Source organism: Pristiophorus japonicus, chromosome 15 (assembly GCF_044704955.1).
Source record: "Pristiophorus japonicus isolate sPriJap1 chromosome 15, sPriJap1.hap1, whole genome shotgun sequence".
NCBI classification, from domain to species: Eukaryota; Metazoa; Chordata; class Chondrichthyes; family Pristiophoridae; genus Pristiophorus; species Pristiophorus japonicus.
The window spans coordinates 38,641,671-38,666,464 of NC_091991.1; the positions used below are offsets into that span (position 1 = coordinate 38,641,671).

Below are 24,794 nucleotides of genomic sequence, written 5' to 3' on the forward strand. Positions count from 1 at the left end.
CTTTCTCCCTTCTTAAACAAGGATACTACATTAGCAGTCCTCCAATCCTCCGGCTCCATGCCCAGATCCAAAGATGATTGGAAAATGATGGTCAAGGCCTCTGCTATTTCCTCTTTTACTTCGCTCAACAGCCTGGGATGCATTTAATCCGGGACTGGGGACTTATCTACTTTCAAAGCTGCTAAACCCCTTAATACTTCCTCTCTCACTATATTTATTTCATCCAGAATACCACACTCGTCCTCGATAGCAGTATCTGCATTACCCCTTTCCTTTGTGAAAACAGAGGCAAAGTATGCGTTAAGAACCCTACCAAAATCTTCCGTCTCCACACAAAGATTACCCTCATGGTCTCTAATCGGCCCTACCCTTTCTTTAGTTACCCTCTTACTCTTAATATATTTATAGAACATCTTAGGGTTTTCCTTAATTTTACTGGCCAAGAATTTCTCGTGCTCTCTCTTAGCATTCCTAATATCCTTTTTAATTTTGCCTCTTAACTTTCTATATTCCTCTAAAGATTCTAAAGTATTTAGCCGTTGGTATATGACATAAGCATCCCTTTTTTTCGTAATCCTCCCCTGTAAGTCCCTTGACATCCAGGGGGCTCTAGAATTATTTTTCCCAGCCTTTTTCTTTAAGGGCACATGTTTGGCCTGAGCCTTCCAGATCTCCTCCTTGAATGCCTCCCCCTGTTCTGACACTGATTTACCCACAAGTAGCTGTTTCCAGTCCACAATGGCCAAATCACTCCTGAAGTTAGCAAAATTAGCTTTTCCCCAATTCGGAACTTTTATTCCAGGCCTATTCTTGTCCTTATCCATAACCAACTTGAATCTGACTGAATTATGGTCACTGGCACCCAAGTGCTCTTTGACTAATACCCCATCAACCTGCCCAGCTTCATTCCCCAGAACTAAATCCAAGAACGCCCCCTCTCGTGTTGGGCTTGCTACATACTGATTAAAAAAAGTTCTCTTGAATGCATTTCAAGAATTCCGCACCTTCTATACCCTTCACACTAAATTTGTCCCAATCAATATTTGGATAGTTAAAATCCCCTACTATTACTACCCTATAGTTTTTGGACTTCACAGCAATTTGCCTACATATTTGCTCCTCTATCTCCCGCCCACTGTTAGGGGGTCTATAATACACACCCAGCAGTGTGATAGCCCCTTTTTTATTTTTCAGTTCAACCCATATGGCCTCATTTGATGATCCCTCTAACATATCATTCCTCCTCACCGCTGTAATACTTTATTTAATCAGTACCGCAACCTTCTCTTTTCCCCCTCCCCCCCTCCCTTTTACCCTCCTCTCTATCATCTAAAAATCCTGTAGCCAGGAATATTGGTCTGCCAAACCTGCCCCTCTTTCAGCCATGTTTCTGTAATGGCTATAATGTCATACTCCCAAGTGTCTACCTTGAAGTTGCATATTCTAGTTCCTTGCTCCCTTACCATTTAAAAAAAAAAATATATATATATTTGTTCATGGGATGTGGGCGTTGCTGGCAAGGCCAGCATTTACTGCCCATCCCAATATTACCATGAGGTGATTGCAGCTGCAGGATCTGGAGACTGTAGCAGCCAGTTAACATTATGCATTCTTCCTGCAGAAGACAGCATATAATGGCAGGCCACTTGTACAGGACATACCAACAACATAAGAACATAAGAAATAGGAGCAGGAGTAGGCCATTTGGCCCCTTGAGCCTGCTCCGCCATTCAATAAGATCATGGCTGATCTGATCATGGACTCGGCTCCACTTCCCTGGCCACTCCCCATAACCCTTTATTCTCTTATCACTCAAAAATCTGTCTATCTCTGCCTTAAATATATTCAATGACCCAGTCTCCACAGCTCTCTGGGGCAGAGAATTCCATAGATTTACAACCCTCTTGAGAGAATAAATTTCTCCCCATCTCAGTTTTAAATGGGCGGCCCCTTATTCTAAGACTATGTCCCCTAGTTTTAATTTCCCCTATGAATGGAAATATCCTTTCTGCATCCACCTTGTTGAGCCCCCTCATTACCTTATAAGTTTCAATAAGATCACCTCTCATTCTTCTGAACTCCAATGAGTATAGGCCCAACCTATCTTCATAAATCAACTCCTTCATCTCGGGAATCAACCTGGAATTAAACAGCACATGAAGAAGAAGCAATGGTCACTCCAGATGGTTTCCCAAAACCTACAGTTCTTCACTCTGTGCCTGCACATTGAGTTGACTGACTTGCCTGGATCTTGGATCACATGAAACAGGGGAAGATCTGCAGATACTGAGGACTGGGAGAAATTTAGAATTCAGCAGAGGAGGACTAAGGGTTTAATTAGGAGGGGGAAACTAGAGTATGAGAGTAAGCTTGCAGGGAACATAAAAACTGACTGCAAAAGCTTCTATAGATATGTGAAGAGAAAAATATTAGTGAAGACTAATGTAGGTCTCTTACAGTCAGAATCAGGGGAATTCATAATGGGGAACAAGGAAATGGCAGACCAATTGAACAAATACTTTGGTTCTGTCTTCACTAAGGAAGACACAAATAACCTCCCCAAAATACTAGGGGCCCGAGGGTCTAGCGAGAAGGGGGAACTGAGGGAAATCCTTATTAGTCAGGAAATGGTGTTATGGAAATTGAAGGAACTGAAAGCCGATAAATCCCCAAGGCCTGATAGTCTGCATCCTAGAGTACTTAAGGAAGTGGCCCTAGAAATAATGGATGCATTAGTAGTAATTTTCCAACATTCTATAGACTCTGGTTCAGTTCCTATGGATTGGAGGGCAGCTAATGTAACCCCACTTTTTTAAAAAAAGGAGGGAGAGAGAAAAGAGGGAATTATAGACTGGTTAGCCTGACAGCGGTAGTGGGGAAAATGTTGGAATCAATTATCAAAGATGTAATATCAGCACATTTGGAAAGCAGTGACAGGATCAGTCCAATTCAGCATGGATTTATAAAAGGGAAATCATGCTTGACAAATCTAGAATTTTTTGAGGATGTAACTAGTAGAGTGGATAAGGGAGAACCAGTGGATGTGGTGTATTTGGACTTTCAAAAGCTTTTGACAAGGTCCCACACAAGAGATTAGTGTGCAAAATTAAGGCACATGGTATTGGGGGTAATTTTTTTGACATGGATAGAGAAATGGTTGGCAGACAGGAAGCAAAGAGTGGGAATAAACGAGTCCTTTTCAGAATGGCAGGCAGTGACTAGTGGGGTACCGCAGGGTTCAGTGCTGGGACCTCAGCTATTTATAATGTACATTAATGATTTAGATGAAGGAATTGAATGTAATATCTCCAAGTTTGCAGATGACACTAAGCTGAGTGGCAGCGTGAGCTGCGAGGAGGATGCTAGGAGCCTGTAGGAGGACTTGGACAGGTTAGGTGAATGGGCAAATGCATGGCAGATGCAGTATAATGTGGATAAGTGAGAGGTTATCCACTTTGGTTGCAAAAACAGGAAGGCAGATTATTATCTGAATGGTGACATTAGTAAAAGGGCAGGTGCAACGAGACCTGGGTGTCATGGTACATCAGTCATTGAAGGTAGGCATGCAGGTACAGCAGGCAGTAAAGAAGGGAAATGGCATGCTGGCCTTCATAGCGAGAGGATTTGAATATAGGAGCAGGGAGGTCTTACTGCAGTTGTACAGGGTCTTGGTGAGACCACACCTTGAGTATTGTGTGCAGTTTTGGTCTCCTAACTTGAGGAAGGACATTCTTGCTATTGAGGGAGTGTAGCGAAGATTCACCAGACTGATTCCCGGGATGGTGGGACTGACCTATCAAGAAAGACTGGATCAACTGGGCTTGTATTCACTGGAGTTCAGAAGAATGAGAGGGGACCTCATAGAAACGTTTAAAATTCTGACGGGTTTAGACAGGTTAGATGCAGGAAGAATGTTCCCGATGTTGGGGAAGTCCAGAACCAGGGATCACAGTCTAAGGATAAGGAGTAAGACATTTAGGACTGAGATGAGGAGAAACTTCTTCACTCAGAGAATTGTGAACCTGTGGAATTCTCTACCACAGAAAGTTGTTGAGGCCAGTTCGTTAGATATATTCAAAAGGGAATTAGATGTGGCCCTTACAGCTAAAGGGATCAAGGGGTATGGAGAGAAAGCAGGAATGGGGTACTGAAGTTGGATGATCAGCCATGATCATATTGAATGGTGGTGCAGGCTCGAAGGGCCGAATGGCCTACTCCTGCATCTACTTTCTGTGTTTCTATGCTCCTGGAGCTGCCACTTTGACCAGGCTTCCCTGGATTGTGTTGAATGCTACTACTTAACAGGACTGCTGACTCCTCCACTATCCCAGTCATTTGCCACACCCCTTGGGAGAGTCTACACAAAACTTCTACATGTCTGATGCTTGGCTAGCAATCTTCTTTTCAGAGGTCTTTTGAGGTCATCATCCACTTGCTCTTCAACCAGAGGCTGATGTGTCTTATGCCTCTGCTCAATTAAATCAGACTACTTCCACATCTGCGTCCTTTGCCTTCTTGTACTCTGTGTCTCAAAACTTGTCAATTCCTCATCTACACTACCTGTATCCTCTTGAGTGGGTGTCCATGAGCTGCTGAATGCAAAGGAGAGGGTAAATGATGGGATGGGTGAATGGTCACCCCCATCAGTGTTGCCAGATGTTTGTCCTTCAACCTCTAAGAATACAGCCAAAGTTTCATCTTATTTGATGCAGTGAGTTTTTGCTGACTGATGAGACCAATTTTCTTTCCTATGAATGAGTGTTCATAGAGTGAAAAGCGGATCCCAGATAGATCAGGTTTGGGATTTTTATTTTTCAGATGAGACTTCCTCGGCCGGCATTTACATTCAACATCAGTAATACGACGGCCCTCGTGGTAGGAGGTGCTTGAATGGATGGATTTTTGTGATGCTTTTTTATCTTGGGCAAGGGACCTCCTCCATCCCAAGAGGCTTACAGTATTTTGCTGCAATTACAACTCCGATCCCAGGCTTTCAGGTGCTACCTGATTAATTTGGCTCCCTTCCAACCTTCTGCTATTCCTCTTCCTTCAGGAGATAGACAATGTAAACTGGGATTTGCATTGGGTAGCCCAAGCTCAATTATTGTCTTGAAATGGAACCGTTTCCAAGAGTAATGCAGAATTTAGCAGCAGGCTTCCTGAGTATAACTGAAAAATAATTCCAATACCTGCATTAATCCTGTGATTTGGCCATAAGTCTCCAATAAATCTTAGTTGAGCAGTATCTCAGGTCGATGAAGGATCCTGGAAAAATACACCTTTAAGTAGTGGCAAATATTCTCGGGTGTTTGAAAGGTGGAATTTCTGGAATTTAGGGCAGGTGATGTCTGTCCTGTCATTTATGTTTACCTGCCATTGTGAGGGTGGACACTTCTTTAGCACATTCATTCATTCATTCATTCATTCATTCTTAGGCAGTCCCTCGGAATTGAGGAAGACTCCTTCCACTCTTAAAATGAGTCCTTGGGTGACTGAACAGTACAATACGAGAGCCACAGTCCCTGTCACAGATGGAACAGATAGTTGTTGAGGGTAAGGGAGGGTGGGACAGATTTGCCGCATGCTCTTTCCGCTGCCTGCGCTTGTTTTCTGCATGTTCTCGGCGATGAGACTCAAGGTGCTCAGCGCCCTCCCGGATGCACTTCCTCCACTTTGGTACAGTCTTTGGCCAGGGACTCCCAGGTGTCGGTAGGGATGTTGCACTTTATCAGGGAGGCTTTGAGGGTGTCCTTGTAACGTTTCCTCTGCCTACCTTTAGCTGGATGTAATTGCCAACTTGCCAACTCCAAACCCAGCAATTTTGGGGCCGAAATATCTTGCACCAATTGGTCCATTTTGCATACCATGAGTATTCTCAGCTTTAAAACTGATGAGGGATAACAGTTAATTGCAGGTAGGTAATGGAATACATAGTATGCAATAGAGATCACTCATTTATAGTTTTCACAGAATAATAGACCCAAGTTGTGGAATTTAATCCAAAGCAATGGCCAGGAACTCAGAATATCATTTAATAAAAATTGAATTTGACGGAGCGCTTGCACATCAGGACGTGCGCAGGGCTGGAGCTGCAGTCACATGGCTCTGGGCAGCCAATCAGGTAAAGTATGTTCTCGCTCATAATAATAGGAACTCCGTAAGTTGAAGTTCCCATTATTATGAATGAGAACCCCCCCCCCCCCCCCAAAACACAAAAAAAATAGTTAAAATATACCACGTATTTTTATTAATTTAAATTAGTTATTTATGTAGTATTAAAAAATATATATTCTGATTTTTTTAAAGTTTTTTAAATTATGGTTTAAAATAAACTTACTGTAGTGGGGAGGGTTTTTAAACAATAAAATGTGTTTTTATAATTTTATTTTATCAGGCGCAAGAGTTTTCAGGACATTTGCTAAGCAAGATATGAGTAAATACCATAATCTTGCCTTTGCAAAATTCCTGGCTGCCAAGCTCCAGCTTGACAGATCGGAAAAGCCAGTTTTCAGCGCATGCGCATTGTGCGCTGAAAACCGGCTTTTGCGATTCCTTCCCGGGTCCGTAACCATTCAGTACGAACCCGGGAGACCGGAATTTCTGCCCCATTATTAATTCTGCTGGATCTCAGGATAGGCCTCCCTCGATAAGGTGCAGGTATGATTTGTAAAATAATACTGAATTGAGAACAGATAGACTGCATTTTGCTGCTGTGGTATCAATTCTCCAAAACAAAGATACTGAATATATTGTACATCTCATAATCCCCTCTCCATGGGCTGTTATGTGGGAGCCTGGCAATCTAACTTGTAGAGCCGCGAAGGATAGTTGTGGGATATGGAAGAGTACCCCAGAGCGAGAGATTTTCCAGAGTTGGGATTAATACACTGTTTTGGGACAGAAAAGAGAGAGCCTTATTCTTCATCTGGTCAAGCAACATCTAACTGAACTTGATGGTATTGGTAGACTAGAACAGTTTGGTAGAGTAGAACAGTTCTTTGTTCCTGAGCACTGCCATTCTTTGACTTAAGGACAAAAAATTCTCAATCAAAATAATGTTTTTAATTCACAAAATGTAATACTTCTTGTGATTTATACAACCAAATCATTTGCAATGCCCAGATTCTAGTTTTTAGAAATACTATAGAAAAGTTGTCTGTAGCAGACATGAAGATTCATATTTTTCTATTTGTAATCTAGTTTTTGTGGAGCAAAAATGACTGGATTGTTTCCATTTGACGCTCCATCATTTCAGGTAGTAACTTGGGAAAATAATTCTTGTGTAGCCACTTAGTGAAAATTTAAACATGGCACTGTGTTGTAGTTTAGCGATATCAATAACTTTATAGGTAATTAGGTTTCAAACTTAGTATTTCAACAAATTAACATTTGGGACACAGTGCAATATTCGGAAAGCCCAGATAAACCTTTTAGATAGTGTTTCTCTGTTTGTAATTCCCTTGGCAGTATTTTGTGTAGAGTTCTGCTGTTTTATCTGCTTAGTTTCTATTTTCTCTTGTTCCTGACTTTGTTTCATCTGTTCCTCATGCCTTTTCCTATGGACATAGAGTTTCAGGAGTCTCCTGAGCAGAGGTCGAGAACAAGTGATTCTGAGAAAGGTAGTATTAACAATTGAAGCTTTCTGGCAAAATGTACACGAATAAACATAATCCAACTTGACATCTACATTTGCTCCCTTTCGCACAGCATTTGCTTTATTGAGTCCACATACAAAATTGTTTGTTAGGATTTTCCAATATGTAATTGTGGATTCACTCCCCCAGTAAAACTTGTGTGTAATTTTTTTTGAATGAATGTACTGAGGAAAATCAAGTTTACAGCAAATGTTGATTAAACAATTGCTGTATGAAAGAAGGTGTATATTGATATTTCAGAATATTTAAAATAGCTAACCTTACTCTGATTAATAATGGCAGCCACATTTTTTCTTCTGTCCTGTTTTCTCAAAACTGCAAAATTTATATTTTAAAACTTTCACTAGTTTATACTCTTTTCTGCTTTGTGTTACTTGTACGAAAATTTCACTTGTCTTAGGAGTGGAAGTGGGAATGTTGTCACCTGTTGCAGAAAGAATATTTCTACATCTATTGAGCTATTTTCCCATATCTGTCTCCTGCCTAAACAAAAAGTTGTACATAAATTTTATTTTTTTGTTAATTCCTACATTGTTGTATTGTTGATGAAATGAGAGTGTCTTAAGCTCATTAAAATCACTTCATTTAATTGTCTAGGGTGAGAAACTCTCAGTATAGCATTCAAGTTTGTGAAACCAACTTTTAAGTATAAATTTTAATTCTTCTGTTACCCATGCACGTTTAGAGTAAAATTTCAACTCATTTCAGTGAAGAGGTAAGTATTTCCATACTAGTCTTGAACATGTCAGCGTGATGACTTTCAAAGGCATTATACCTTGAGTGTCACATATCCTGGGCAAAAATTGATATTTCTGATGTGAGGACATATGTGAAATAATGAAATATCCAATTAACTAACTATGAATGAATCAAGTAATTCAGTTTGCTCAGGTAAAGATAAGGAATGAGTAAACAGAAAATTGAGGGAAAAAAATCTGAAATCCAAAGCAAAAAGCTACTCATTAAATCACTTCAAAGATTTTATCCATGCTGGCTTGAGCTACCATCTTGATTCCCCCTGAAAATGTACTCGAGCAATTAACCTGTTGCCATAGACGATACTTAATAAAAATTAACATCAATAACTCTTCATTCAAAAGATTTTTGCATACAAAATCCCTTTATTCAACAGGAACCAGCCACAGACACCTACTAATGCCTTTGACATATCAGACCATATGTATATATTCTTTTAGCTTGAAGAAGTAGCTAGCAGTAACAAATTTCAGCCCTGTGTAGTCACTCATCAAAAAGTAATCTGATAATTAATCCAATAAAGACAAATATGCTTCATTTTCATCACACCAAGCTTAACCCAAGTCCTAATGTGAAGCTTGACTTATCAATAATTGGCAGAGTGGGGAGGAGGGAAAAAAGTGATCTTATCTAGAGATGATTGAAAAGGTGAAAGACCATCCTCCAAAATTTCAGAAGAACTGTTGGGGGAATGTTTTCTCCCCTCAGTGGGAAATACACTTTCAGCAACCAGAAATCTTCCACTCTGAAGGCACAGAATATCAAATGGAAGAGGTTTACTTTATGTTGTAACTTCAGATTGCAACATTTGCTTGATTGCCACTTCAAACCAAGCTCTAGCAGAATTCATCAGATAGGCATGTCAGCTTTGTATTCTCTTATAGGAAATCTATAGCTGAGTTTCCCCATCATTTGATCAATTTTTTGTGTTTCTGTTTATCTTTCTGCCAAAAGCAAAACGCAGCCAATAAAAGTATTAAAACATTGCAACTATTGTGCTGTTGCTAAATAATAGATATTATTAGTTCAGTACTCCATATATAGTTTAATTACTTTTTAGAATGCCATATTACATATGCAGTCAAGTAATAAAGTTAACACATTAATGTCTAGTAATCTCCCAGTCCAATTCTGTTGTGTAACTTTTGTGAAAATCATCTAATGACAACAAGCGATGAAACACTTGTCATTTATCAGTGCTCAAATAAAGTTCATTAATTTGCAAGAAATCCTCCCCCAAAAAACCTTGTTTTCCATGGGGAAACAAATTGAACAGATGTTCTTTTTCAAAGGTATAAGTGTTGGTCCATGTTTTCTCAACTATACTTGTTTCTTTTCAGTCGTGCATGTGTGCTCAGTAGGTAAAAAGTTGTTTTCTGTTAGGCCAGGTCCTTCCTATATCAGTGAACCTGAGTGCTCTGGTCAGTTTGCTTGGTTTTAAAATCTGCTTGGAATGCCTTGAATCCTCCTTACTATCTACTTATTATCAAATCTTTGACACTTATAGAATCATAGAATCGTTACAGCACAGTAGGAAGCCATTTGGCCCATCGAGCCCTTGCCAACTCTCTGCAAGAGCACTTCAGCTAGTCAACTCTGCCACTCTTTCTCCGTAGCCCTGAAAATAAATTTCTTTCAGGTACTTATCTAATTCCCTTTTGAAAACCATGATTAACTCTGCCTCCACTACCCTTTCAGGCAGTGCAATCCAGATCATAACCACTCGCTGCGTAAAAATGTTTCCCTTCATGTCGCTTTTGGACCTTCTGCCAATCACCTTAAATCTGTGTCCTCTGGTTCTCAACCCTTCTGCCAATGGGAACAGTTTCTCTCATTCTACTCTGTCTAGACCCCTCAAGATTTTTAACACCTCTCAAATCTCCTCTCAATCTTCTCTGCTCTAAGGAGAACAACCCCAGTTTCTCCAGTCCACGTAACTAAAGTCCCACATCCCTGGAACCATTCTTGTAAATCTTTCATTCTATTCAAAGGATTCTATTCTTAGGCAATTCATGTACTGGTTTATTCTTTGGTCCTTATCAATATTCCAACCACAGTTTTGGCAGCATTAAGCTATAAACAAGCTTTGTTCATAAACCTTCCTCTTATCTAATTCATGTAAATACAGGACATTTTGTATTTTGAGACTCTTGGCTTTGAAAAGTTTCAGAATAATAGGGTCCATGCAGACCCAAGAGGTTATAATGAAACGTGAGTGCAACTGTCTTCTCATAGGCATCTATCAATATTCTTGTTGGTCCATTCATACTGCACAAATTAGGTAAAGCAAGTAGGAATCTAGGAAGAGACCTCAAACTTCTCAAAAGGGCGTAAACAAACTACCCTTTTGGTTAGCAGGCTCTTCTCCAGTTTGCTTTGACTACAATTACAACATGCATTGTAATTGGAGTTTTAACAATCCCTAAGAATTTTGATTGTTCCACAGATTTTGGCCTATATTTATTGAGCTTATTCCCATATGGCTAATATGCAAAGAGGTTTTCTTGACAGTCTCTGGGGAAGCTATTTGGACATCTCACACTATCTTTTTAACATCATTATAATATGGGATAAATTTTAACATCAGGCAGAAAACTTGGTAGCAGATCATCTGCCTGTTGTACACTGTGCCACATTTCAATTACTTCAATGTAAAAGAAAATTGAGCAGGGTTTCTAACTGGCAGCTGATCTGTTGCCAACAATTTTCTACTCGGCAGTAAAAGTTTATCATCTCCACCAATATTTCAAGGTAACAAGTGCGTCATTGTGACTGCTGGAAGCCAACCAATTCATTTATATAAGCGAATCCTATCTCCAGTTTTCTGTACTACTTTCATATAATACATTTGTACATGCATTTTGAACAAATAAGGAATTATATTAGATTACCTACACTATCAACACTGCATTAATGCAGCAGTCTTGACTTTTGAATATAGTTCTTTCTCCAGGTACAAAGCACTGTTGCCCTTGCCTTTAGTTCTCTTTCTGGTCAGCTACAGCTTTGTGCTCTCTAATACATTTGTTGTGCTTAATGTTGCATGCTCTCTGCTGCCTCCACAATTAAAGAACTAAGGTATATCTTTTCGGACTAGGAAAGAGCACCTGATGATGGGACATGTGCTGTGAAACTCGTCAAGGGTCTTCCTCCCTAGGTGCTTTTCCCCATTGTTGAACAACGTAACATTCATTTGCATGTAGATACTGAGGCATCAGAGTAATTAAAATATCTACAATAAGTTATCTAATGTTTGGTGTGTAAGCAAAATTTGTTCTAAAGGGTGCTCCTGTTCAAAAACTGGGGGCTTGTGTGGGATTGTAGAAAGATCACATAATTTGCACAAACCTGCATAGAATAAAGCTCTTAAATTGATTCTGTCCTTGTGATATTTCTGTGTTGGACAATGGCCCTCTCCTGTTGTGTTTGAAAGATAAACTAAAATAAAACAATGAAGAAAACCAAACCAAAGCCAAATTTTAGTGAATCAAATTCCACATGTAATTTATTCACTTTGATTTGCAGTAGCAGATGATGCATCTCAGACGGAGTCTGTCAGTAGGTAAGAAATATTTATTTTGTGACTTGTTGCATTTTAAACATTTTTAAAATAGGTATATTTCTCACTACATTAGTTTTTTTTTCTCGATTTTTCTTTCCATGTTTTGTTTTTAGGGCCTCAAAGAGCGCAGGTGACTCCTGGCTATCTTCAAATGAAGAAGATGAACCGCAGTTTAGCTCCAAGGTACTATTTTGTCACTAATACAGTTTTAAATATATTTGTAATAAATGATGCATTGTGGTATCTCTTGAGTTTGAATGACTCATAACTAACACATGACTCCTTCTGATTGTAATTCTAAGACACTGAAATGTTTTTTTAGAATACAATCTCTAACTACTGGTACCTGCGAAGGATGACAGCAGTCATTAAAGGGATGTAGCTAAAGCTTAAAAGGGATTGCGGGGCGGGCGGCCGGTGAGTTGCTGCAGCTTATGCAAAGGTTACATGATGCAAAAATGACAAACTGTCAAAATAAATGGAGGCGATGGGCAAGTGATGGAGTGGCACAGCTTCCAACCCACAGTGCTTCAAGGTTGGCAAAGTGGAGATACTGTATTAGGTGAGAAGGGTTGCCCTGTTTGGCAGTCTGGGGCATAGAAAATCATGCTTCACAGGCATAAAGAAAAAGTATTGCCATTGGCCCCACGTCAACAGCCGAGCGAAGCCAAAATCTCAAGAGGCCAGATATGCACAACAGTTATACCGATTCTCAACTTTGAAATCCAAACTGAGATGAAGGATTATCAAAAGGTGGTGTTCACCATTAAATACAGCTATTACTGACTGTAGAGTTTAAAACCATCGGGCTGCTTTCCTAGAAACCTGTTTGCAACTGTTCACCCCTTTTTAGGACAAGGCAAGCTATGCAAGCCTTGCTTGCAGAACCCAAATGCACTGTCAAATCAACTGCTGGTTACCTCCGTCTCCTTCCTGAAGCAAGGCAATCAGTATTAAGTGTTGTTGTCATGTATATGTACTTGACACTTGTTAAGTCATATACTAAACAGGAATGATTTATACATCACCTTTGAAATGACAAAGCATATTCTAGATATCTGCACAGACATAGAAATGTAGGAATTGCTACACGGAAAAACACTGCGGTCCATCTAGTTCCCCTTCTACCACCCCAGGGTAGTTGTGCGCTACTGTTAAAGGAGGGGTTTTCTTATTTATTCCTGAAATCAAAAAGATTATTGTACATTAAATATCAGGTATCACACATTTATTAAGTATACAGCACATGTAATAGTATTTAAACATACACTTAAAAGGTAATACAGCCAGACGTAATGATGGTTAGTTGAGGATTCATCGGGTTTACAGTTCTGAGCTCCGTATCTTGGGCCTTTATGAATCCAAGTACTCATTATAGCCAGTTTTTATACATTTCTCTTACTCCCTCCACGTGACAATCCACATAATCCTGTATTACATAATTATATCAAAGTTAAAATACAACTCCATCTAAGGATCATTAATTGACATCACCAAACAAATAACTTCTCTTTGAACAAGTTATTTTTCTGTAGACTGCTACAACTCCCTTCTTTTGTTATCAGTAGTTTTACTCTTGTTACATATAATTACGATACCACAGAGTAAAACTTTTAATTATAAGTTTGTCTTTGATTCAGTACCATTTTGTACCTGTCAACCCAGATGTTTATCTTTGCAGAAAGCACTGTTTTTCCTGCACTTGTTATCAACTGATTGAAAGTTCTCTGAACTATATGAATCAGTATGTACTGGAATGTCTTTTAATTAGGTTTACTGAAGTGACTAAACTGACAATTGTTTTAAGGTTAGCCCTGACTCAATAGCCCAGTAGCAAGGTGCATGGCCACACTTCAGTCGCGAGGTCCTGTGCAGGCTGCTCACCAGCTGTTGCCGCTAAAGGGATACTGCACAGCAAATTTAAAGGGCCCGCATTGGAAACAAAAAAATTAGAGGGAACATTGTCCAGGAGTACTTTACATTGACTCAAACTTCCCCACTTAATTGCAAAGTGTACAAACAGAGAAACACTGAAAAAAGGTGCAGAAGTAGGCCATTCGGCCCTTTGAGCCTGCACTACCATTCAATATGATCATGGCTGATCATGCAACTTTAGTACCCCATTCCTGCTTTCTCTCCATACCCCTTGATCCCTTTAGCTGTAAGGGCCACATCTAACTCCCTTTTGAATATATCTAACGAACTGGTTTCAACAACTTTCTGTGGTAGAGAATTCCACAGGTTCACAATCTCTGAGTGAAGAAGTTTCTCCTCATCTTGGTCCTAAATGACATATCCCTTATCCTTAGACTGTGACCCATGGTTCTGGACTTCCCCAACATCGGGAACATTCTTCCTGCATCTAACCTGTCCAATCCCGTCAGAATTTTATATGTTTCGATGAGATCCCCTCTCATTCTTCTAAATTCCAGTGAATATAAGCCTAGTCAATCCAGTCTTTCTTTATATGTCAGTCCTGCCATCCTGGGAATCAGTCTGGTAAACCTTTGCTGCACTCCCTCAATAGCAAGATGTTCTGCCTCAGATGAGGAGACCAAAACTGTACACAATATTCAAGGTATGGCCTCACCAAGGCCCTGTACAACTGCTTTAAGACCTCCCTGCTCCTATCGTCAAATCCTCTCACATGAAGGCCAACATGCCATTTGCCGACTTCACCGCCTGCTGTACCTGCATGCCAACTTTTAATGACTGATGTACCATGACATCCAGGTCTTGTTGCACCTCCCCTTTTCCTAATCTGTCACCATTCAGATAATATTCTGCATTCCTGTTTTTGCCACCAAAGTGGATAACCTCACATTTATCTACATTATACTGCATCTGCCATGCATTTGCCCACTCACCTAACCTGTTCAAGTCATCCTGCAGCCTCTTGGCATCCTCCTCACAGCTCACACTGCCACCCAGCTTAGTGTCATCTGCAAACTTGGAGATATTACATTCAATCCCTTTGTCTAAATCCTTAATGTATATTGTAAATAGCTGGAGTCCCAGCATTGAACCTTGCGGTACCCCACTAGTCACTGCTTGCCATTTTGAAAAGGACCCGTTTATTCCTACTCTTTGCTTCCTATCTGCCAACCAGTTCTCTATCCATGTCGATACATTACCCCCAATACTATGTGCTTTAATTTTGCACACTAAACTCTTGTGTGGGACCTTGTCAAAAGCTTTTTAAAGTCCAAATACACCACATCCACTGGTTCTCCCTTGTCCACTCTACTAGTTACATCCTCAAAAAATTCTAGAAGATTTGTCAAGCATGATTTCCCTTTCATAAATCCATGCTGACTTGGTCCGATCCTGTCACTGCTTTCCAAATGTGCTGCTATTGCATCTTTAATAATTGATTCCAACATTTTCCCCACTACCAATGTCAGGCTAACCGGTCTATAATTCCCTGTTTTCTCTTTCCCTCCTTTTTTTAAAAAGTGGGATTACATTAGCTACCCTCCAATCCATAGGAACTGATCCAGAGTCTATAGAATGTTGGAAAATGACCACCAATGCATCCACTATTTCTAGGGCCACTTCCTTAAGTATTCTGGGATGCAAATTATCAGGCCCTGGGGATTTATCAGCCTTGAATCCCAACAATTTCCCTAACACAATTTCCTGACTAATAAGGATTTCCTTCAGTTCCTCCTTCTCGCTAGACCCTCGGTCCCCTAGTATTTCCGGAAGGTTACTTGTGTCTTCCTTAGTGAAGACAGAATCAAAGTATTTGTTCAGTTGATCTGCCATTTCTTTGTTCCCATTATAAATTCACCTGATTCTGACTGCAAGGGACCCACATTTGTCTTCACTAATCTTTTTCTCTTCACATATCTATAGAAGCTTTTGCAGTCAGTTTTTATGTTCCCTGCAAGCTTGCTCTCATATTCTATTTTCCCCCTTCTAATTAAACTCTTTATCCTCCTCTGCTGATTCCTAAATTTTTCCCAGTCCTCAGGTTTGCAGCTTTTTCGGGCCAATTTATATGCCTCTTCCTTGGATTTAACACTATCCCTAATTTCCCTTGTTAGCCATGGTTGAGCCACCTTTCCCATTTTATTTTTCCGCCAGACAGGGATGTACAATTGTTGAAGTTCATCCATGTGATCCTTAAATGTCTGCCATTGCCTACCCATTGTCAACCCTTTTAAGTATCATTCGCCAGTATATCCAAGCCAATTCACGTCTCATACCATTGAAGTTACCTTTCCTTAAGTTCAGGACACTAGTCTCTGAATTAACTGTGTCACACTCCATCTTAATGAAGAATTCTATCATTTTATGGTCACTCTTCCCCAAGGGCCCTCGCACAACAAGATTGCTAATTAATCCTCTCTCATTACACAACACCCAAGCTCGGATGGCCAGCTCTCTAGTTGGTTCCTCGACATATTGGTCTAGAAAACCATCCCTTATATACTCCAGGAAATCCTCCTCCATCGTATTGCTAGCAGTTTGGTTAGCCCAATCTATATGTAGATTAAAGTCACCCATGATAACTGCTGTACCTTTATTGCACACATCCCTAATTTCCTGTTTGATGCCATCCCCAACCTCACTACTACTGTTTGGTCTGTACACAACTCCCACTAGCGTTTTCTGCCCTTTGGTGTTCCGTAGCTCTAGCCATACAGATTCCACATCATTCAAGCTTAATGTCCTTCCTTACTATTGCGTTGATCTCTTTAACCAGCAACGCTACCCCACCTCCTTTTTCTTTCTGTCTATCCTTCCTGAATATTGAATACCCCTGGATGTTGAGTTCCAAGCCATGGTCACCCTGGGGCCATGTCTCCATAATCCCAATTGCATCATATTTGTTAACAGTTATCTGCGCAGTTAATTCATCCACCTTATTACGAATGCTCCTCGCATTGAGACACAGAGCCTTCAGGCTTGTTTTTTAACATTCTTTGTCCTTTTAGAATTATGTTGTAATGTGGCCCTTTTTGATTTTTGCCTTTGATTTCTCTGCCCTCTACTTTTCCTCATCTCCTTTTGCTTCTGCCCCTATTTTACTTCCCTCTGATCCCTGCATAGATTCCCATCCCCCTGCCATATTAGTTTAAACCCTCCTCAACAGCACTAGCAAACACTCTCCCTAGACATTGGTTCCAGTCCTGCCCAGGTGCAGACCGTCCAGTTTGAACTGGTCCCATCTCCCCCAGAACCGGTTCCGATGTCCCAGGAATTTGAATCCCTCTCTCTTGCACCTTTCCTCAAGCCACGTATTCATCTTAACTATCCTGCTATTCTTACTCTGACTAGCACGTGGCACTGGTAGCAATCCTGAGATTACTACCTTTTGAGGTCCTACTTTTTAATTTAACTCCTAGCTCCCTAAATTCAACTTGTAGGACCTCATCCCGTTTTCTTTACCTATATCATTGGTACCTATATGCACCACAACAGCTGGCTGTTCACCCTCCCCTTCCAGAATGCCCTGCAGCGCCACTGAGACATCCTTGACCCTTGCACCAGGGAGGCAACATACCATCCTGGAGTCTCAATTGCGGCCGCAGAAACGCCTATCTATTCCCCTTACAATAGAATCCCCTACCACTATAGCTCTCCCACTCTTTTTTTCCTGCCCTCCTGTGCAGCAGAGCCACCCATGGTTCCATGAACTTGGTTGCTACTGCCTTCCCCTGATGGGCCATCTCCTCCAACAGTACCCAAAACAGTATATCTATTTTGGATGGAGGTGACCACAGGGGACCCCTGCACTACTACCTTTCTTCCACTGCTCTGCCTGATGGTCACCCATTCCCTATCTGCCTGTGTAACCTTTACCTGTGGTGCGACCAACTCACTAAACGTGCTATTCACGACATCCTCAGCATCACGGATGCTCCAGAGTGAATCCATGCGCAGCTCCAGTGCCGCAATGCGGTCTATCAGGAGCTGCAGCTGGATATACTTCCTGCACACATAGTAGTCAGGGACACTGGAAGCATCCCTGATTCCTCACATAGCACAGGAGGAGCATGACACGGGTCTGGGCTCCTGCCATGACTTATCCCTTAAATTAACTTAATTTGGCAACACTACAATATTATGAGAAATCAATAACGGTATAATAGCAGACTTCAGGACAGTCTGATGAAACCTTTCCTTAAAGTATGACAATGGAGTTATTTGCTAATCATGGCAATCAATCTATCAATTAGTCTACAATCTTAGTGATATTTTAACTCCCCAATCAGAGGGAAGAAAACAATGAAACTAGGGCGGCTCTATCTTGCTCCCTTCCTCTCCAATTTGCACTTTTATCACCGCAGAGTTTGGCAGCAGATGAGAAGCCTCATTAATAAATGTAATTCACGGAGCTCTGATATACGTGGGACACCAATAGCATTTTAAGCCGCTCCTGAGTGGAGCACTACTTTCCTGCCTGGTAAAGCTGTCTGGAAGCTTGCAAGTTCACCTTGGGTAAGTTTATGTAAAAAACACGTTCTTTAGTGGGGCCAAGACTTGCTGCTGGCAGCCTTCTCCTGATGCTGGACGGGGGTCCCCGACCCACCCAATCTTTCTGCCAGAAAGAATCAAGCAGCTGATTGACAGCGTTCAAATGAGGCCTGGCAAGTAAAATCTTCATTGTTGGATTGCTGTCTGCTTCTGCCAGAACTTAAAATCGGCCATTCTGTTTCAATTTAAAATGGTAACCAGCTAGCCAACTAAATATTTTTATATTTTTACATAAATATAAAAATATTACAAGCAGATTTTCCTGTTCCAGTGCCTGAATGCCAATACATTAAAGAAATTTGGTAGGTGTGATCCCCTGCCGACATTGTTCTATTCGTTGCACCCACATGATCCAGTTTGTTCAGGCGCAAGCACAGGAAAATCTGCCCTGCAGTCTTTGGAAACAAGACAAATTTCTGATCCATGTCTACTGAAAGTAGTAATAAAGTATCAGCTTTGACTCAGAAGTAGCACTCATCTGAGTCAGAAGGTAATTGATTCAAGCCCCACTCCAGTGAATTGACCACATTATCTCAGATATCATTTCAGTGCGGTTCTGAGGTACTGCTGCACCCTCAAAGCTACCATCTTTTGAATGAGTTGTTAAAGTGAGGCCTCATCTGCCTGCTCAGGTGGACCTAAAAACTCCTGTGGCATTATTCGAAGGTGAGCAGAGAAGTTGTCTTGGTGTCCTGACTAACATTTATCCCTTCACCAACACTACTGAAACAAATTATCTGGTCATCTATCCCATTGCTGTCTGTGGGAAAATTAGCCGCTCCATTTGCTTACATAACATTGGCTACATTTTAAAAAGTACTTCATTGACTGGCAAATATTTTCAGGTATCCTGAGGATGTGAGAGCCACAGTATAAATGCAAGTTCTTCCTTTAATAAAAATCTTTTATGATTTTGATATATTCACTAGTAACCCTTCATCTTTGCAACAGTGACTACACTCCAAATGCACTTCATTGGTTGTAAAGCGCTTTGAGACGTTCGGTGGTCGTGAAAGGCACTATATAAATCCAAGTCTTTCTTTGAAAATGGTGTCGTTCTTAAGTATACTGTAATAAATGTTATGTTTATTTATGACAATGATGAAGGAAGCAAAAATGAGTTAAAGAAAATTCATTGAGTTATTCCCAACCTTTTCACAGTGGTGTGTGAGCAATTTAAATTTAAGTTTAAATTACTAACTTTTTAGACTAGCTAATGAGCACTGTCTTTTTACAGATATCACAGAAGCCTAGTTTGACTAAGTTGATAAATACTTCCCAGCAAGGAAAAGAAAATGGTAAGTTGTTGAGAAAATAGTTGAAAATAAATTTGAGTGTTGGTTTGAGTACTGGTTTACTTTATGTGTAGTTAATGACCTGTTGTTTCACTGCTTATAAACAAAGGATTTCTCTGTTTTGCTTTAGTAAACGAAAAGGCTAACTCTGGCAAAGTCCAGCACATGGACATTTTGAATCCTGTTGAATCAGATATCGATAGTGCGGAAGAGTCAGAAGAAGATAGTCGAGATGAAGAAGAAATTAATGAGAAAAGCCGCTCGCTAACCCATCCTTCACCCCAGGCCAAGACACCTTTACTCCCTTCTCCTCAAGCAGCTGTCCCTTCACCCAGCTCCTTTATAAAACCTCAGTCAAATTCTACCCCATTTAAAGGCTACAAGCAGGTAAATTATTATTTCTAGATTGTGTGTTCCTTTTTTAATTGTTTTTATTTCTTATGTGATGCAATGAAGATCTGTGTGGGAAATTGATGAATATTAATCCAAAAACTCAACTGAAACGAAAGGTAATCGATAGCTGGGATAATACAGGGAAAGAGGAGCAAGGAACTGAATGTGTTTCAGGTGAGGAGAAAGATGATGTGGAAGAAAGCAGTGAGGAGGAGGAGGAGGATGACTAAGAGGGGAAAAGTGAAGAAGGACACAGAGATGAAGTTAATTCAGAAGAAGACCACATAAACATGAAACTGAAAGGTACTCATTGCAACATAATTGAAGAAGATGGAGGGAATAAAAAGGAAATAAAAAATACAGAGTTTACAAGTAAACCTAAACAAATTGAAGACTTAGCAATCAAGGATGATCTAGAAGAAAGAAAGTGTGAAAAACGAATGAAAAAACCCATTCCGTCTCAAACAAGCAATCAAAATACAGGTTTTCTTAACTCGGGCCCTGGTGATAAAATGGTGGTGACATACACACCCAAAAATGAAAATCATGTTTCTAATGAAAAACAAGAATGTTTAATTGTGAATTACCATTGTCCAGAAGAAAGGTCTATTTTATTCAAAAAGATAAATGTAGTAAAGACTTTTAAAGAAAATGATTGTCATGACATGAGATATGATAAAAGTGTTAAATTATCTGTTGACCATAGAGAAAATGATGATGGTAATTTCAACAATTGTACTGCCACGACAAATAAAAAGCATCATAATGAAAGAGGAAGCTTTTCAGCTGAGTCTGATTCTATATCATGGAGTTCTGAAATGCAACGAAATAAAGCACAAATTGTTAATGCACGTTCTCAATTAAAAGTAAGTGCAGATGTGCAACTGTTGAAGAGTGAGAATCAAAGTACATTTCAAGTTTTGAAAACAAAAGGTAAAGAAATAGCAGAGGAAATGAAGAGGGCCTTACTGATACCCATGCTAAAAATTCTTTATTGAAGTGGGAAAACTTGGCTGAAAATGATGATGGTCCCTGGGATTCCAACCAAATAAGCAGTAATTCTGACAAAGGAACAGTAGTGAAATATCAGCAGAATTTCTCTGATGCACAAATCAGAGTTGATTTTGTTCAAGAAATTCAAAAGATACCCCGAACTGTTAAACCTGAAGAGTTTTGTGCAAAAAGTGATGAAAGCAAAAAACATCTCCATGAAGACTACAATGTGAAACCAGATAATGAACATTTTAGAATTGATTGGAGGGAAAATAAAGACTTTGATGGTGATGTCAGACTTTAAAAAAAAATAAAGAAATCTTCAAAAATGATCGGCAACAGAGACACAAAAACAGTTAGAGACAATATCTGGCCAATGTCCAAGCCAACTGATGGATCCTAAAGATGAATCTGAGTTGTACATTTTCTATGGCAATGTTACAGATGAAGGAACTGAAAATCAACACCATCACAATTGTTTTGTAAAGGATACTAAATTACCACATACTTCACTAAATCACAGTAGTACTGTTGATAAAATGATTGAAGAAGAACGTGTGTTGAGTTGAGTCCTTGGGCTACCAATATTGACATGATGAAAATTCTCCATAAGTCTAAATCTTATATAATGGAGCTGGACCGAAAAAGGGATGCGGAAATGATAATCGATGCGGCTGATCAGAACGTAAATGTACAGTGCTTGAATTAGTGCGCTAATAAATCGTAAAGCTGCTCCAGTTTTTTTCTATGACAAGTCGAGAAACAACCCTCTTTGTTTATGCTAAATTAGATTTTTTTTAAAAATATAATTGCATAATTACCAACCTGTTCTAATCCACTGATAAAATATTGTTTTATTGTAGTTTCCCAGTGGTTGGGTTTGGGTTTTACTATGGTTAGCTAATCTGTAGGTGGGATGTTCTTCATTCATGTACCCTTTAAATCACTTGGTTAATTTTGATTTTAAAATTTCAGTATTCTGTTTATTGGTTGAACCAGAAGACCAGAGTAAAAACATATTGTTAGTTGATTTAAAAAAGGTGATGAAATTGACAACTACCACCATTGCAAAAGAGATAATAGAGTAGATTTTCAACTTGCCTGGGCGTAAAATTGGCATTGCGGATTGGTCATCCATTATAAAAAATTTCAATTTTCATTTCCATTGATTTCAATGGAACTGAAAACTGGTTGTTTTCTATCTTCGGCAGTCGAGGATGACTTGCTTCCACATTAAAAATGAGTTCTTAGGTGACTGATGAGTCCAATGCAAGACCTAGTCTTTGTCACAGGTGGGGCAGATGGTGGGTGGGGTGCTTGGATTGCCATGCCCTCCTTCCGCTGTCTACGCTTGGCTTCAGCTTGCTCCCAGCGAAGAGACTCCAGATGTTCGGCGCCTTCCCGGATGCTTTTCCTCCTCTTTGAGTGGTCTTGAGCCAGGGATTCCCAGGTGTCGTGGGGATGTTACACTTTTTCAAGGAGGCTTTGAGGGTGTCCTTGAAGCATTTCCTCTGCCCACCTGGGGCTTGCTTGTTTTCTATAATGGGTAGCCGATCAGCAATGCCAGTTTTATGCTTGGGTGGCAAGTTGAAAATCTACCCTGCTGTCTTAGTTTTTTTTAAGGAATATTGTGGCATTTCTTTTCTCTAACTTGATTAAATTGTACTTTCTTAAACTTTTTGGATGGTTTACATACATAACAATTTCTTGATGTGAACAAATTATAAAACAAATAAGTATTTTTCTGGAATTTGAACATGTATTTCCTGAAACCTTTTTACTATAATTGATTTAAATCATGAGGGCAAAGTTAACTGTTTTCTGTAATCTGTAACTTTTCAGTATATGAAAGTTTGTGTTTGGTATTATACAATCGGATTGTCAATAATTTGTATGAAATCTTTTATCTTGTACAGGTCAAATCCTCGGAAGAAGAGACGTGGCCTTTAGAAATATGTTCAACAAACTCCAGAGTTGCAGCAGTGCAACCTGTTAATCTTGACGCAGCTTCCACATATACTGCTCAGGTGCAAGAAACTTCGCACCAAAAAAATAGAAGAGGTAACTATGATGCATATTTTGTTTTACATCTTAGTTAGTTCGGATTTATTGCTTGCTTCCTTATTGTTTTATCTTCCATTCTTCAAGTAAACCCTTTTTTTTACAAATGGTAAAGACAAGGGGGCTGAAATTGGTCGACATACCGTCCCCTACCGTCCACATGCCGCCCAAAAATGCGATTTATCATCGACATACCGCCGAGTGGTATGCACACCGTCCGCCATGCAGGACCGTCCGCATACCGCCCAAAAAGTCCGATTTTCATCGCATACTGCCGACATACCACTGGAGCTGCATACCATCCTGGAAAAGGTGGTTTTATGCGATATTAATTGGGCAGGAATGGGCGGAGTGCATGGATCCACCATTTTGGAAATTGGAAACTGTCAGCTAAAGCAGCACCTCTATTTCTGAGGTGAACAGTGAGTTTACAGTGCAATTTACAGTGGGAAAGTTATTTTTATTGTTACTGAGTAACTTTTATTTAGAAGGCATTTTAGGTATATTTGGTTCATCGAAAAATATTGTGGAGATTTAAAAAGAATGGGGCCTGTATTATCTCAGCCTGTATTGCTGACAACCTGTCTAATCGAGGAACCAGATGCAAGAAAGTTTATTGAGCAGTTTATAAGGGTAATAGAGGTCGCAGACTGATGAGGTGGAGGAGGAGGAGGAGAAGGATTTTCAGAGAGAAGCGTACATACTTGGACCTGACCGATCAACAGTGCGTTTGAAGGCTGCGCTTGCGAAAAGAGGTGATCAGTGAGATTTGTCAGCTCATTAAGGCAGACCTGCAGCCCAGTACCACCACATTACTGCACTCTCTGTCGAGATGAAGGTGACTGCGGCATTTTCCTTTTAGGCATGTGGCTCTTTTCATTCATCAGCTGGGGCCATGTGCTCTGTTTCTCAGTACGCTGCTCATCGGTGCATTCGACAGGTAACTGAAGCACTGTATGCACTCCGGATGGAATTTATAAGGGAGGCACAGAGTGGGATTTGCACGCATTGCCAGCTTCCCCAAGGTGCAAGGTGCTATTGACTGTACCCTGAGAGCACCATTACAGGAGGTGGAGTTGTACCAAAACCGTAAAGGATTTCACTCCCTCAACGTGCAGCTCATATGCGACCATACACAGCGTGTAATGGCAGTGAATGCCAATTTTCCAGGAACATTCATGATGCGCACATTTTGCGTGAGAGCACTGTGTCTGACCTGTTGAAGTCTGATGCTAGATGCTGGGGGACAAAGGGTACGGCCTCTTCACCTGGCTCTTGACCCAATCCCCCCCCCGCTGAACCCTCACACAGAAGCCAAGCAACAATACAATTAGAGCCATACAGCCACACGTAATATAATTGAAAAGACAATTGGAGTGCTGAAGCAGCGCTTTCAATGCTTGGACCACTCTGGAGACAGGCTGCAATACCACCCTGAGCAGGTTGCTCTGTTCCCAGTGGTGTGCTGCATGTTGCATATTTTTGCAATCATGCAGAGACAGGAATTGCCACAGTGGACTGCGGGACCACCTGAGGAGAGAGTGCAGGAGACGGAGGAGGAAGAAGAGGACAATAAGGAGTAGGAGGATGATG

At 40.3% G+C, this 24,794-nt stretch overlaps 1 protein-coding gene across 10 annotated transcripts in view; it reads left to right on the top strand.

Annotated features, from left to right (window-relative positions):
* ankrd26 (ankyrin repeat domain containing 26) overlaps nt 1-24,794 on the top strand; it is a 185,982-nt gene that overhangs the window by 34,559 nt on the left and 126,629 nt on the right. For 8 of the 10 annotated variants that reach the window (XM_070900319.1, XM_070900325.1, XM_070900327.1 and 5 more), the window contains 6 exons: nt 7,569-7,619; nt 11,937-11,973; nt 12,087-12,156; nt 19,697-19,757; nt 19,885-20,141; nt 23,057-23,201. In XM_070900319.1, coding sequence (XP_070756420.1) covers nt 7,569-7,619; nt 11,937-11,973; nt 12,087-12,156; nt 19,697-19,757; nt 19,885-20,141; nt 23,057-23,201 — 621 coding nt within the window. The remainder of the gene's footprint in view (nt 1-7,568; nt 7,620-11,936; nt 11,974-12,086; nt 12,157-19,696; nt 19,758-19,884; nt 20,142-23,056; nt 23,202-24,794) is intronic. The other 2 variants (XM_070900321.1, XM_070900324.1) reach the window with 2 other exon arrangements.